This window comes from Phaenicophaeus curvirostris, chromosome Z (assembly GCF_032191515.1).
Source record: "Phaenicophaeus curvirostris isolate KB17595 chromosome Z, BPBGC_Pcur_1.0, whole genome shotgun sequence".
In the NCBI taxonomy this organism is placed as follows: domain Eukaryota; kingdom Metazoa; phylum Chordata; class Aves; order Cuculiformes; family Cuculidae; genus Phaenicophaeus; species Phaenicophaeus curvirostris.
In genome coordinates this window covers 66,093,137-66,105,265 of record NC_091431.1, presented here as the reverse complement: position 1 = coordinate 66,105,265, position 12,129 = coordinate 66,093,137, and the positions used below count along the sequence as shown (strand labels likewise).

General features: G+C 55.5%; 1 protein-coding gene across 3 annotated transcripts in view; it reads right to left on the bottom strand.

Annotated features, from left to right (window-relative positions):
• The window catches only part of PIGO (phosphatidylinositol glycan anchor biosynthesis class O), a 389,616-nt gene extending 377,636 nt beyond the window's left edge, over positions 1-11,980 (bottom strand). The window contains exons 1-9 of one of the 3 annotated variants that reach the window (XM_069880917.1): positions 11,948-11,980; positions 9,998-10,491; positions 8,140-8,283; positions 6,993-7,116; positions 5,841-6,000; positions 5,189-5,362; positions 1,303-2,857; positions 611-814; positions 102-301 (exon numbers count right to left, since the gene is read on the bottom strand). In XM_069880917.1, coding sequence (XP_069737018.1) covers positions 102-301; positions 611-814; positions 1,303-2,857; positions 5,189-5,362; positions 5,841-6,000; positions 6,993-7,116; positions 8,140-8,283; positions 9,998-10,490 — 3,054 coding nt within the window. In that variant the 5' untranslated portion in view covers position 10,491; positions 11,948-11,980. Of the gene's footprint in view, positions 1-101; positions 306-610; positions 815-1,302; positions 2,858-5,188; positions 5,363-5,840; positions 6,001-6,992; positions 7,117-8,139; positions 8,284-9,997; positions 10,492-11,947 lie in introns of those variants that run through there. The other 2 variants (XM_069880919.1, XM_069880918.1) reach the window with 2 other exon arrangements.
• Positions 11,981-12,129: the final 149 nt, after the last annotated feature.

The window sequence follows — 12,129 nt, the reverse complement described above, 5'->3', positions numbered from 1 at the left end:
GCCCTGTGGTCTGCCTCCTTTCTCTCGTTAGGGTGCCCCATGGTTCTCAGAGCAACCCTCTTGGACCTCCTTTTCCCCAGTCACCTTGCCTCTGTCCGCACCTGTGTCCCAAGGACAAAGAGGTACTTCAGCCCCAGCTGCAGCAGAGCACTGGAGAACTTCTCTGGGGACTCCCGCAGCCTCATCTCCATCATGTGTTCCTCCACCTCCTGCAGCTCCTCCTGGGGCTCCTTGGGTTTCTTCCTCTGCGAGCTGGGCATCTCACACAGAAAGGGCCAAAGCAGGAGCAGAGGGCAGCCGACTACCTCAAGGACAAAGGCACATGAAATTACCGGAGCCCAGGAGGTGAGGAGCAGTCTAGGCTCTGCCATCATGCCCTGGACATGCAGGAAGCATAAACCCCAGCTCCATTTTGCCTGTCAGGCACAACAGCACGGAGGCTGCAGGCCACAGGCAGCTCTGCGGCCCCAGAAGGGGACAGCAAGGATGCTGCTGTTCAGCTGGTGCCGGAGCTTTCACTGCCTTGCGCTCACCCTGCAGGCCTCCAGAGAAGGCAAAGCAGTGAGCTGTGCCCACACAAGCTCGACAGCCCAGGAAGAATTTGATTTACCTGCAAAAAGGATATGGGATGCAAAGGTGTTGGCGCCCACCAGGACAGCAGGCAGGAGATTTGTGCTGTGGTCAAAGTTAAAGCCCACAAAGGCTGCATTCCAGTGGATGGCTGGGAAGATGGGCTGGTGGCCTGTGGAATAGAAGAACTGGGAAGCAGCAAGGAGCCAGGAGATGACTGCATACCAGGGCACTGAAAAAGGCTCTGAGAGATAGAAAAAAATAAAAGAGAAAGAAACAGACATCAGCATCGAGGAACAAGACAGATCCACAATCAAAAAGAGCCTATTGACTTCTCCTCCGTCCCCTTTCCATGCTCTCTCTTTTGAGACAGAAACCAGCCCGGCTCCCACCACAGACACAGCAAGAGGTCAGGTGTTCCCTCTCCCACAGGCTCTGCTACTGGACTCTGTCAGCAGCAGCTGGGTTTGGTGGCTGCTTGCACCCTGGGGAGAAGGCAAGTGTGTAAAGTCTCCTTTGCTGACACAAGGGACTCCTCCTCCTCCTCTTCCACCTCCCTTCTGTTAAAAGCTTTAAGCAGCTCTAAAAGAGCTGGGAGGATCCTCTGAGGATCAGTGCACCACCATCTCCCAAGAGCTGGACCCTGCCACTCCCACTGGAAATAAGACAAGATCACTGCAGACAAGGTCCAGGCCACACTTCCAGAAGATGCTCTGCTGAACCCTGACTCACCAGCATCTCCAGCAAGGCCTCTGGCACACGTGTGGATGTGCAGCAGCACAAAGGCCTCCAGGAAGAGGAGCAGGAAGGCGAGACTCAGTCTCTCACTGTGCAGAAGCATCAAGAGGAAGCCCAGCAGGGTGAGCGCTATGACCAGGGCTGCAGAGTACACGCTACCCAGCCCGTATGCTGCGACGGTGGCTCTGCAGCTGCCCCGCTCCAGGCGGCTCTTCTGAGATGCCTGCATTCTCTTGTAGATCTGAGGGATAACGCGGAGCAAGTCCACTTCAGAGGTGGGAGCGCCCAGGTAGGGAGTGACGATGGACTCTGCCGACTCCCAGGTGTTTTTTGCTAACACCGTCATGGGATTGCACAGCAGGAGCAGCAGCCCCACAGCCGCCAGCCCATAGACAGCCCATGGGAAGGCAACAACTGCCACCTGCAGCAGCTCCTGCAGTTTGCCAAGACAGTCATCGGCGCTGGAGGCAACAGCCCAGTAGCAGGCGATGCAGAGGACAACCAGTGGGAAACCCCAGCGCACAAAGAGCACGAGGGGGTCTGAGCTGTTCAGGTTGCCGTAGTGTCGCAGCCAGCTCCGCACCGCGTAGACCAGCCCGGCCAGCAAGGCCACGCACAGGAGGTAGAAGAAGTTCTTGGCTTGTGTGTTCCTCAGGCTGGCAAGCGGGGAGAGGAAAAGAGAGGGCCGGCACTGAGGAATTTCTTCACGGCACTGGTGGAAGAAACCAGAGAGGCGGACACAGACCAGGAGCACAGCCACAAAGCATAGCAGGTACCAAACCTCTTTCCGGTAAGAAGAAAAGCCAACGAGCTGCTGCTTGGGACCTTCTGACACAGTCAGGTGACCATCCCAGTGGAGCTTCCCTACTAGCAACATCACCAGCGAGGCCAGCAGGAATGGGGCCACTCGGGCCTCAGCCACCACAAAGCTATCAGAGAACATAGCTCCACAGCGGAAGAGGAGAATGCCCATGGGGAAGGCCAACCCCAGCCATGCTTGTATCCTCTGCCTCAGGCCAACGCTGGCCATAGGTGGCTGACTGCCTGCCAAACGGGCTCGCTTGGGATGCCGTCCCCACCAGTGCCAGAAAAAAAACAGCTGAGAAGCTGCAGCTGCCCATGACGACACCAGGAGAAGATCCGGCCCCTCTTGGGTAAAGGCGCGGGCCAATACAAGTAGAACAGCCACCACCAAGCCCCAAAGCAGTGGGTACAGGAGGCAGACACGATAGAAGGAGTCTGATTCCACGTAACAGAGCAAGCAGGAAGTGGCGATGAGGGTGCAGCCCCCCATCATACGCAGAGGACGGAAGCGGGCCCAGGACTGGGTGCACACAGCCCGTGCCTCCCGCAGGTAGAGCTGGAAGCGACTGATGAGGCTTCCCAACTGCGACTCCATCTCTGGAGGCACCAGAGTTGTCCCGTGCACCTGGGCCAAGAACTGAGTGTGCTCCTCCACAGCGCTGGAGAAGAGCTCCTGCAGGCGCTGGAGCTGCTCCACCGGCAGGTCCTGAGCCACCAGCGAGTAAGAGCGCAGGAAGCGGTCCACCTGCAGGAGAGGGGACACAGGGTCATACAGCAGCACTAGGACCACTGGGACTGGGATTCACTGCCACCTTCCTCGCTCAGCCCCTTCAGAATGGAAATAGCCCCAGTGTGCCAACTCCTGCCAGGACAGACCTGTCCCCACCCAGGACTTGTCACCCAAATTCATCATGCAACTGGCAGGAAACACAATCCTTTTGCCAAAGTGACATCCCTCTCAGGTGACACCTCCACCCTGACAGCCACATGGAGTCCTCTCAGTTCTCCATCTCTGCACTTCGGGTAAAGCTGTGCATCACTAAAGGGCCTTTACGAAAAGTCCTTGGTAGCAATAAGGAAAAAATCGACCAGAACTTCAAGACATGGCTAGGTATTAATCTGCACCTGATGTCAACTTTTAATTGTTTGGCTGAGGACAGACATCAAATTAATGAGCTTATAGTGGATCAGATCAAACTGCTTCTTCAGTACAGACACACTAATCCATGTGTCAGGCTAAGTACAACTCATTCTACTTCCTGCTTCAAGAGAACAGGAACAGAGGCAGCTATGATCCCAAAGCCATAAAAAAAGTCTTACAAGGGCTTTATCCAGACAGGGCACTGTACAAACACCCAGATGCTCAGCAGCATATATCGGCTCAAACCTGATTCTTCAAACGCCTTCCAGTCACCTCAGAGCACAGGCAGGATCAGCCTGCCCCTGCCCACGAATGCCAAGCACACACCACAGTGCTCTCACAGGCCAGCACGACCTCCTTGGTATGCAGTATCTTCTTCCAAATCAATGTGATCAAGCCAGAAACCTTCTCAGGCAGATAAATGCAAATACTTAGGCAGGACTGTGTAACGCTAACTCCTAGCAGATGATGACTGATATCCTCAGTGATTAACAGACAGTAATATACACTGTCATCTTCAAATGACAAATCACTCTGCTGCTCTATATGCAGCAGGGAGCATGAATGCTTCTGCTTTCCCCTCAGAAACCCTAAACTCTCCAGTTCCTCTCTGACTTGCACCAGTGGTGTCCAACTGGCACATTGCTTCCAGGCAGCTGGGCCCAAAACAGGAGCTGCTTTGGTTTGCCTCCCTTGGGACCCCCAGGGGCTGGAGGAGTTATTCCTGTGTTCCTAGCACAAAAACAGTGCCTAAAAGGCACACCAGCACTTAGCCAGGCCACAAGACTTGTAGAACATGGCAAATCTGGTTCTGTAGCACACCAGACGCCACAGCAGGTAGCCCTCACATCCTCCGTAGACCCTCTGGCTTGCCCTGGTACACAGCCTGCTCCACTACCCGGGCCTCTTTAATGCCTGGTATAGTCACTTTCATTTAAATTTTTGTCCCTCAGCTGCTGGCATTCTGCATTTCCTTGGGCTTGGTGTAAATGGTTATTTCTGTACTCCATATTACTGTCACCCTGTTACATGGTGTTTCTTTTACTTAGCACTTAGTCTTTTGTTACTGCTTCCTTTCTGTCACTGATCTAGAAGAGCTTTTCAGTATGCCCTGTTTCTCCTCCAAAACTGAAGCTGCATCTAACCATCCACTTGTACTCTTGAATCACCAGCACCAAAACCTGCCCCTAGTCACCTTCAGCCTTGAGGAACCAGCCTCTCCAGTAACCAAATCCACCTCTGACCATCTGGCATCAGCCTTACTCCTGAAGGGAAGGCCACCTCCCACGCGGCTCTTTCCCACACCACAGCATTTGCCACCAAGGGCTAAACAGGGATCTCCGATTTCTCTTTTGGGAAAACGGCGCCACCTTTTACTGGATCAAACACTTCAAGTAGATAACTCTCCGTAACAAGTTCCCCACAAAGATAACTGCTATGAGGACAGGCTGAGAGCTGGGGCTGTTCAGCCTGGAGAAGGCTCCAGGGAGACGTTAAAGCAGCTTCCAGTACCTGAAGGGGCTACAGGAAAGCTGGGGACGGGCTTTTATAAGGGCATGGAGTGACAGGACAAGGGGAAGCGGCTTTAAATTGGAAGGGGAAAGACTTAGACTAGACATTAGGAAGAAATTCTTCCCAGTGAGGGTGGTGAGGCACTGGCACAGGTTGCCCAGGGGAGCTGTGGATGTCCCATCCCTGGAGGTGTTCAAGTGTAGGTTGGATGGGGCTGTGCGCAGCCTTGTCTGGTGGGAGGTGTCCCTGCCCAGGGCAGGAGGTAGAATCTGACGGGCTTCTAGGGTCCCTTCCAACCCAAACCACTCTGTGATTTTATAACACCAGGTCACTACCCCACATCTACCAAACAGAGGAGGTACGTGCTTAAAAAGCCAATCCTTCTCCTCTCCGGCTCAATGAAGGGACCTCCATAGGCCATACCTGCTTGGCGTTGATGTGATAGACCGAGAGCTGCTGCAAGGCTGCAGATACAGCGCTGCCATCCCCGGAGAAGAGCTCAGGCATCACCTCCCCGATGCTACTGTAGGGGATGGGCACACCCAACAGCAGGGCCACAGTCGGCACCAGGTTCACCTGTGGAATGGCCTCAGGCTCCTGGAGAGAGAGGGGAGGAACTGAAAATTCAGAAAGAACACGGGAGCGTGGCTTTTCACTCAGGCTAGAGGACAGTGGGGAAGGCATCTCTGTTCAGAGGGGAACCTGGGGAAGCCAGGAGGGGGAGAAAAACACAGGGGAAGACAGAGGGAGAGCTCAGTTCTCCCTTAGCACCCTGAGGAGGGGAGAATGCCTGCTGAGAGCTGTCAGTCCTCGGGTCTCCCTGGCTGTCTCATCCAGCCCCACTCACAAAGCACTCACAGCTGGAGGTGCCCAAACAAGGGTCCCAAACACTTCAGTTACCTGCATCCTCTGTCAGCCTTTCCATTCTGCTCTTAGGAGGGGTGACAGACTCCCCACCCCTCTTAATCTAAACAATCCTAATCAAACTGTTACTCCCTGTAACCCTAGGATACAGTTTTCACCCTAGACACCAGCTCGGGCAGCGAGTGGCAGCTAAGGATCAGCTTCTTCTCACCTCTGGAGGGTCTGTGCCAAAGAGGGATGTTTTGCTGTACACAAACAGCGCTGCATTCACTTCCTTCTCGCTGTCGCCACCATGGTCTCCTGTCTCTGTCATGCCATGGTCCCCAGCCACCAGAAGAAGGGTGTCATTCCCCAGGTGATCCACCAAGGACCTGTCATCAGGATAAGGAAGATCAACCCCTACCTGGACAGGGTTCCCAGGTAGCCCAGGTGGGAGAGGACACATCTCCACCAAGCCTGCCAGCACCATAGAAGTGAAGCCTACAAGAGGATGTGAGCAAAACCGAATACTGATGCAAAGCTGTAACAACTGAGACAGGGACCAGGGGATCGGATGCTTGGAAACTGAACTGAAAATTCAGTGCCCTGAGACACAGTGGACTGATCTTGCTCAGATCCCAAGTGAGCGGTGGCTGTTCCTCAGGGATCTTGATAAAATGCAATTCAGAAGAAAGGTTCCCAACAGGAAGAAATTTTAGGCTACTTCTATTTGGGTCTTGAATGTTGTATTATGCTGCATCTACTTTAAAGGAAATAAGAAGGGATCTGTTCTTTAAAACCTGCAGTAAGTGTGACACAATATACACTGCACTTGCAGATGCAGCCGGGCATGCTATCCACTCCACCCAGCAGCAACAAATAAAGCAATCCTAAGAGTCAAAAGCCGCAGCATTTTGGTCTAAGGCACGGATGCATGATCAGGATTTCAGGATCCCATTCTGCCCTCTGACCCAAAGACCCAATGCAGGGGCCTGCGCTGCAAATGCAGCATGTCCTAAACAGGGTTCTCCAGGTACTTCTCAAACACCAGCCAAACCTCTGTGTGATAATCTCCTCAGTGTTAAAGAAGGGGAGAGTGAGGCTCAGCTGTACTCCAGCTGCATCATCACCTTGTTGAGAACCACAGCTCCAAGACCCAGACATCCTTACTGCTGAAACCAAACCTCTAGTGGATGTGAGGCCACACAACCAAGATCAATCCATAGGTGGGGTCGAGCAGCTCCTAGCAAAAGCCATTCCCCATATCAACACGCACAGTAAGCATTCCCTATTGCTCTCTGCATCTGTAAATGCCTTGGGAAGACCCCACCAGCCTGGCAGAAGGAAAAGGCCAGGGGCGACCCCCCACCACTGCACTAGTCACCTGAGCATCTCGTTCATCTGGGTGAGCTTCTTGGCCATTTCAGGATGGTCAGGTCCATGTTTGTGCCCACAGTGGTCCACACCGAGGAAGTGAGCAATCAGCACGTCCCATTCACCACTGTCCACTGCAGAACAAGAGCAGACTCATCACGCACCGGCCTGGGATTCAGGCATGGGCTCTATGTGTGGATCCTCCTGCCAGAGCTTTCTGGCAGCTTCTGGAAGCAGCCATTTCTTCCCCTCCTGCTATCACCCCTCCCAACTCTCACACAGACAGATGTGGGTTTTAACACAGGCACAGTCTTGGTCTGTGGGTGCCTGGGTGCAACGCCACAGAGCGCTCAATAGCTAGCAAGTGCCGCAGTATCCATGGTTTTCATCCAGCACCCCTCAGGAGAGGAATGGCCCAATGTCACCCAAGCCGCCTTGAAATAACCTTACCTCAAATTATCCATAAACAGATCTAAAGCACGGGGATGCTCAGGAAAAGAAGCCAGAACTCCAGTCCTTCCCTGGAGGTATTTCAGATCAGATGCATCAACGTGTCCCTCTGCTTCCCACCCAGGACATGGACACTGCACATGGATGCTGTCCCTACCTAGAGAGTTACCTCAGTCTCTCTCCTCTGCTTCAGGGTCTCAGTACATGAAAATCAGCATATTTGGAGTTAAATGATGAACTGCAGCACTCTCACAAGGCACAAGAACTTCCCTGCGAAAGGCCACTGCACCCTTGATTTACTTAGATACTCAGATGCAGTAAAGAGCATCCTCCTTGGTCCTGGGACCACACGGAGGAGTCTGAAATCACCTGAAATTCACAAATCCATCTAACAAATCCTAGAGCATTGTGCGCCTGCCCCACATGTCAAATTTACACAGCTCCTCCTGCTCCATCCTGTCAGTGTATTTCCATGGTAGATGCGGAAGTCTAACCTTGTCCGATCAGGCTATGCTTTTTTTTTTAACAGAAGAAAGTGCCCCGAAACCTGGCTTATCTGTGGAAATCCACTGAGAGCACTATAATCCCTGGGCAGCAGGGTGTGACTGTCCAGTGACGCTCACAAACAGGAAAAACTCCTCAGTTCTACCCCAAATCTGGAGTAGGATGTAAAGGGTTCCCCAGAGCCTGCAGGAAGAGCTACTTACCAGTTGGATAGAGATGCTGCAGGATCCCATCATCCACAGTGTGAAGATCCTTCACGTTAAAAGAAGGGAAGAAATATGAGCGGAAAAACTTGTTCGGGAAGAGCCCTTCCCAAGTGTCGTCGCCCATGAAGACCACTCTCCTTCCTGAGGCCACAAGAAAGGGGTTAATGAGATCAGAGAGCCCATCCGCATCATGCTGTTACCCACACTAGTGCAAAGAGCCTAGGCAGATCCAGGTCAGGGTCTGGAGCACTGGATCCTCTCCAACCCACAGTCAAGTGTGACCTAAAATTAAAACTACCACCTGGCTGTACATGAGTTTGGATATGGGGAGTGACCAGCCCTGCTCCTCAGGCTAAAAGTGTCCTCCACACCAAATCCACCTGTACAACCTCAGGGCTTAGCACTGCTTCCGCGGAAGACTCATGGGCTGAACGGGTCAGAAAGCAGGCAGGTACCCACTCGCTCACCCCAGCTCACTGGAAGGTGCAGCACCAAGCTGAAAACCCTCACTGAGACTGTGACCCCGCTGTCAGAAATGAGGCCATAGTAGCTGCTGACAGGCATTGAGCAGACGCTGGGAGTCCTGGCCTCCAGTTTTAAACACAGCGGCAGAAGGGTTTCATATGCAGGAAAGAGCAGATAAAAGCACTGATGTTTCCCACTGCCCTTGCTCTGCTTGCTCTGCCTGCCACGAGCCAGCCCTCTGTGTTTCTGCAGGGTCTCTCCAGCCTGCGAGTTTCCTCCGAGCCTGCTGCTCTGGTGCTGTGTCTGCCAGCATTTTTAACCTTGGATGAGAAAGTTGCAGTTGTTCAGCCTGCAGAACAAAATGCTCCAGAAAGACCTTAAGAGCAGCTTCCAATACTGAAAGGGGCTACAGGGAAAGCTGGAGAGGGGTTCTTGATCAAGGATTGCAGGGGTAGGATGAAGGAGCACAGTTTTAAGCTGAAACAGGCCAGATTTAATTAGATTTTAGGAAGAAATGTTCTCCTGTGAGGATGGTGAGGCACTAGCACAGGTTACCATGAATTCCCCAACCCTGGTGTTCAAAGCCAAGTTGGATGGGGCTTTGAGGAACCCAGTCAAGTGGGAGGTGTCCCTACCCATGGCAGGGGTGTTGCAAGGTCCCTTCCAACCCAGACCATTCCACGATTCTACAAGTTAATGCGTTTGTCCATGTCACCAACACGCAGAGGGAGTAGACAGCCCAGCACATTGCCTTGTCCCAGGCACGGGTATTTGTGCTGCTCTGAGCCCTGGAAGGAAACCTTTCTGGTTAACACAAGGCTGCATCCCACCCGCTTCACTCCACTCCACCATTCCACCCTAACAAGCCCTTTACAGCTGCACTAAGCACACCCACCAGCACCAAGGACACAGAAAACATCACGAGGTCACAGCCTAGCAGGCACAGGCAGTGGCCGGGCAGACTTGCTGCCTGCGTAAGAGCCCCACAGCACCCCTGGCACCAGCAAATTCCTTGTCCTGTGTCTCACTTGAATGCAAACACAGCCGGACAGACTGCCCTTGGCTTCATACAGCCGCTCCTGCTGGTGACCTTGTGAGAGTCAATAGCAGTACTGCCCTTTTCACCTGCTTTCTCACTATCTGAGGATAACAAAGGTGATGAAACCATGATCCTAGCTCCTTATTCCCAGTATGAGACAAAGAAGCCCTGCCTGCATGACAGCTCTGCCCAGGGTAACTGTTCTCTGAGTAACACAAAAGAATCAGCTGACAAGGTGACAGTTGTAAGCGTTTCCCTTCCCTGGGAGAGAGGGGTAAAGGCCCCGTGTGAGCACTGACCAGCGTTTTGTAAGTGCCCTGTCCCAGTGCGACACTGCCCGCATCCACCCACCGTTCTGCACCAGCTGTGCCAGCAGGTTGTCCTCCTGGATCGCGTAGGTGGCAAAGTTGCTGCCCACATCGATGAAGGTGGGCAGCGAGCCGGTGGTGAGGCCCTTGATGCGCTGCATGGTGGCGGTGGGGGGATCCGCTCGGAAGCGGTAGAGGCGGGCATGGCGGGGCTGGGAGGTTGTGAGGTGGTGCAGGAAACTCAGCTTGTTCTCGTAGGGCAGTGGGCTGGCCTTGGCTGGGTTAAAGCGGGCAAACTCGAAACGGAGAGCGTCGATGATGACAAGCACAGCTTTGGAGAAACGCTGGGGTGCCCAACAAGAGCCTGGTGGGAGGCTCTGCCTCTCCCAGGGCGGCGGCGCAAGCGGGTCTGAGCAGGAGCTGCTGCTGGTAAGCTCGATCCGGGTGAGCAGGAAGCCGCTCATGAATAGCCCGATACCAGTGAAAAAGAGAAAGCAGACCCAGGCCAGGAAGAGCAGCACTGGCCATCGCTGCATCCTAGGGGGAAGCACGGGCAGGCTCAGCCTCCAGGGCCCTGCCAGCGCTCATCCCAGGACACTACCCTATGCCTCAGCTCCCCTCACACCCGCCTGCACTGCCCTGACCCGACTGCCCAGTCCACCCTCTGCCCTGGTCACCGCCCTGCACGCTGCACCTCCTGGTACCCCATCACCCACCCTCTGACTTCCCAGATCTGCTCCAGGATGCTCCTTGGCACTCCAGCCACTCTCACCCACGCCCTTACACCCCTGGGGCCACTGGTCACCCTCATCCCACTCCCAGCCACCACGCAGCACCCCAGCACCCAGTCACCTTCGCTGGCCCCCCAGCCACCTCTAATTGCCCTCCCAACTTCTTGGCTCCCCCACCCACATACAGCCCCAACATCCCTTGCCACCTCTCACCCCGCTGCCTGCCCTCCAGCTCACGTTCCTCGTCCTCCCCCACACCCTCAGCTCCCCCATACCCCCACCTTCCACCCCCAAATCCTCACCTACCCCCCCCCGCCAGCCACTTGGCTCCCCTCACTCCCTCCTGCCCTCTCCCCCAACCCCCTCTGCCCCTCAACCTAGGCCCTCAGCCCCCTCACCCCATGCACCCTCGGCTTCCCTGTTATCAGCCCCGTCCACCCTGCAGCCCCTTGGTTCCCACCCTCGACCTCAACTCCTTGTTCCCTCCCCCCTGGCTGCCCCATCCCTTGCCACCTCTCGTGTCTCCACCTGCCCCCCTGTAGCCCCTCTCCACCTCCCTGGCCAGCTGCCCCCAAACCTCTCACCGCTCAACCTGCCCCCCATCCCCTTGGTTCTCTTCCCAACCTCCTCACCCCCTCTCACATCCATGCCTGACCCCAACCCCTCACCTCCTCCCATCCTCTCACCCTGACCTCATCCCCTGCCTCCCCCATCCCCTCCAATCCCCCTCCAGCCCCTTGCCCCCTCCATCTGCACCCCAACTCCCTTGCTTCCTCCCCCCACCTCTTAATCTGGCCCTCAACCTGCTGCCAAGCTCCAACCCCTCATCCCTCCCACTTTGCCCCCAAATTCCACTGTGCCCCCACCTCAATCACCTCACACCCTCTTGGTTACCCCATCCTCTCACCCCCCCTCAGATCCACGCCTGCCCCCCCATCCTTTGCCCCACCCCCCATCCACTCCCCCCCCAACCCACTCCCCCACCCCCACCGTTCCCCCCTATCCCCTCAACATCCCCCCCGGCCCTCTCAGATCCACACCTGCGCCCCAACCCCTTACCCCCCCCCCCCATTCCGCAGCCCTCTGTTTTCCCCCATTCTGCCCTCCAACGCCCCTGTGCCCCCATCCCCTCAGTTCCCCCATTCTTTCGGCCACCTCAGACCCACACCTGCCCCAACCCCTTGCCCCTACCCCGCCCTCCCCCCTCGGTTCCCCCCCCCACCTGCCCCCCACCTCTCACACCCACGCCGTCCCCATCGCACCTGCGGACCCGGAAGCGCGGCCGGACGCGGAAGCGCTGCGCAGAGCGCCGGGCCGGGCGCGGCGGAGGCGCCAGCGCCCCCTGTTGGCGCGGGGTCGCCCTCTCCCAGCCAGCGCCCCCGGAGGGAGGCGGGGAGCGTGGGGAGAGCGTGAGGCCGCCCAGGGAACACCGGGAAAAGGGATT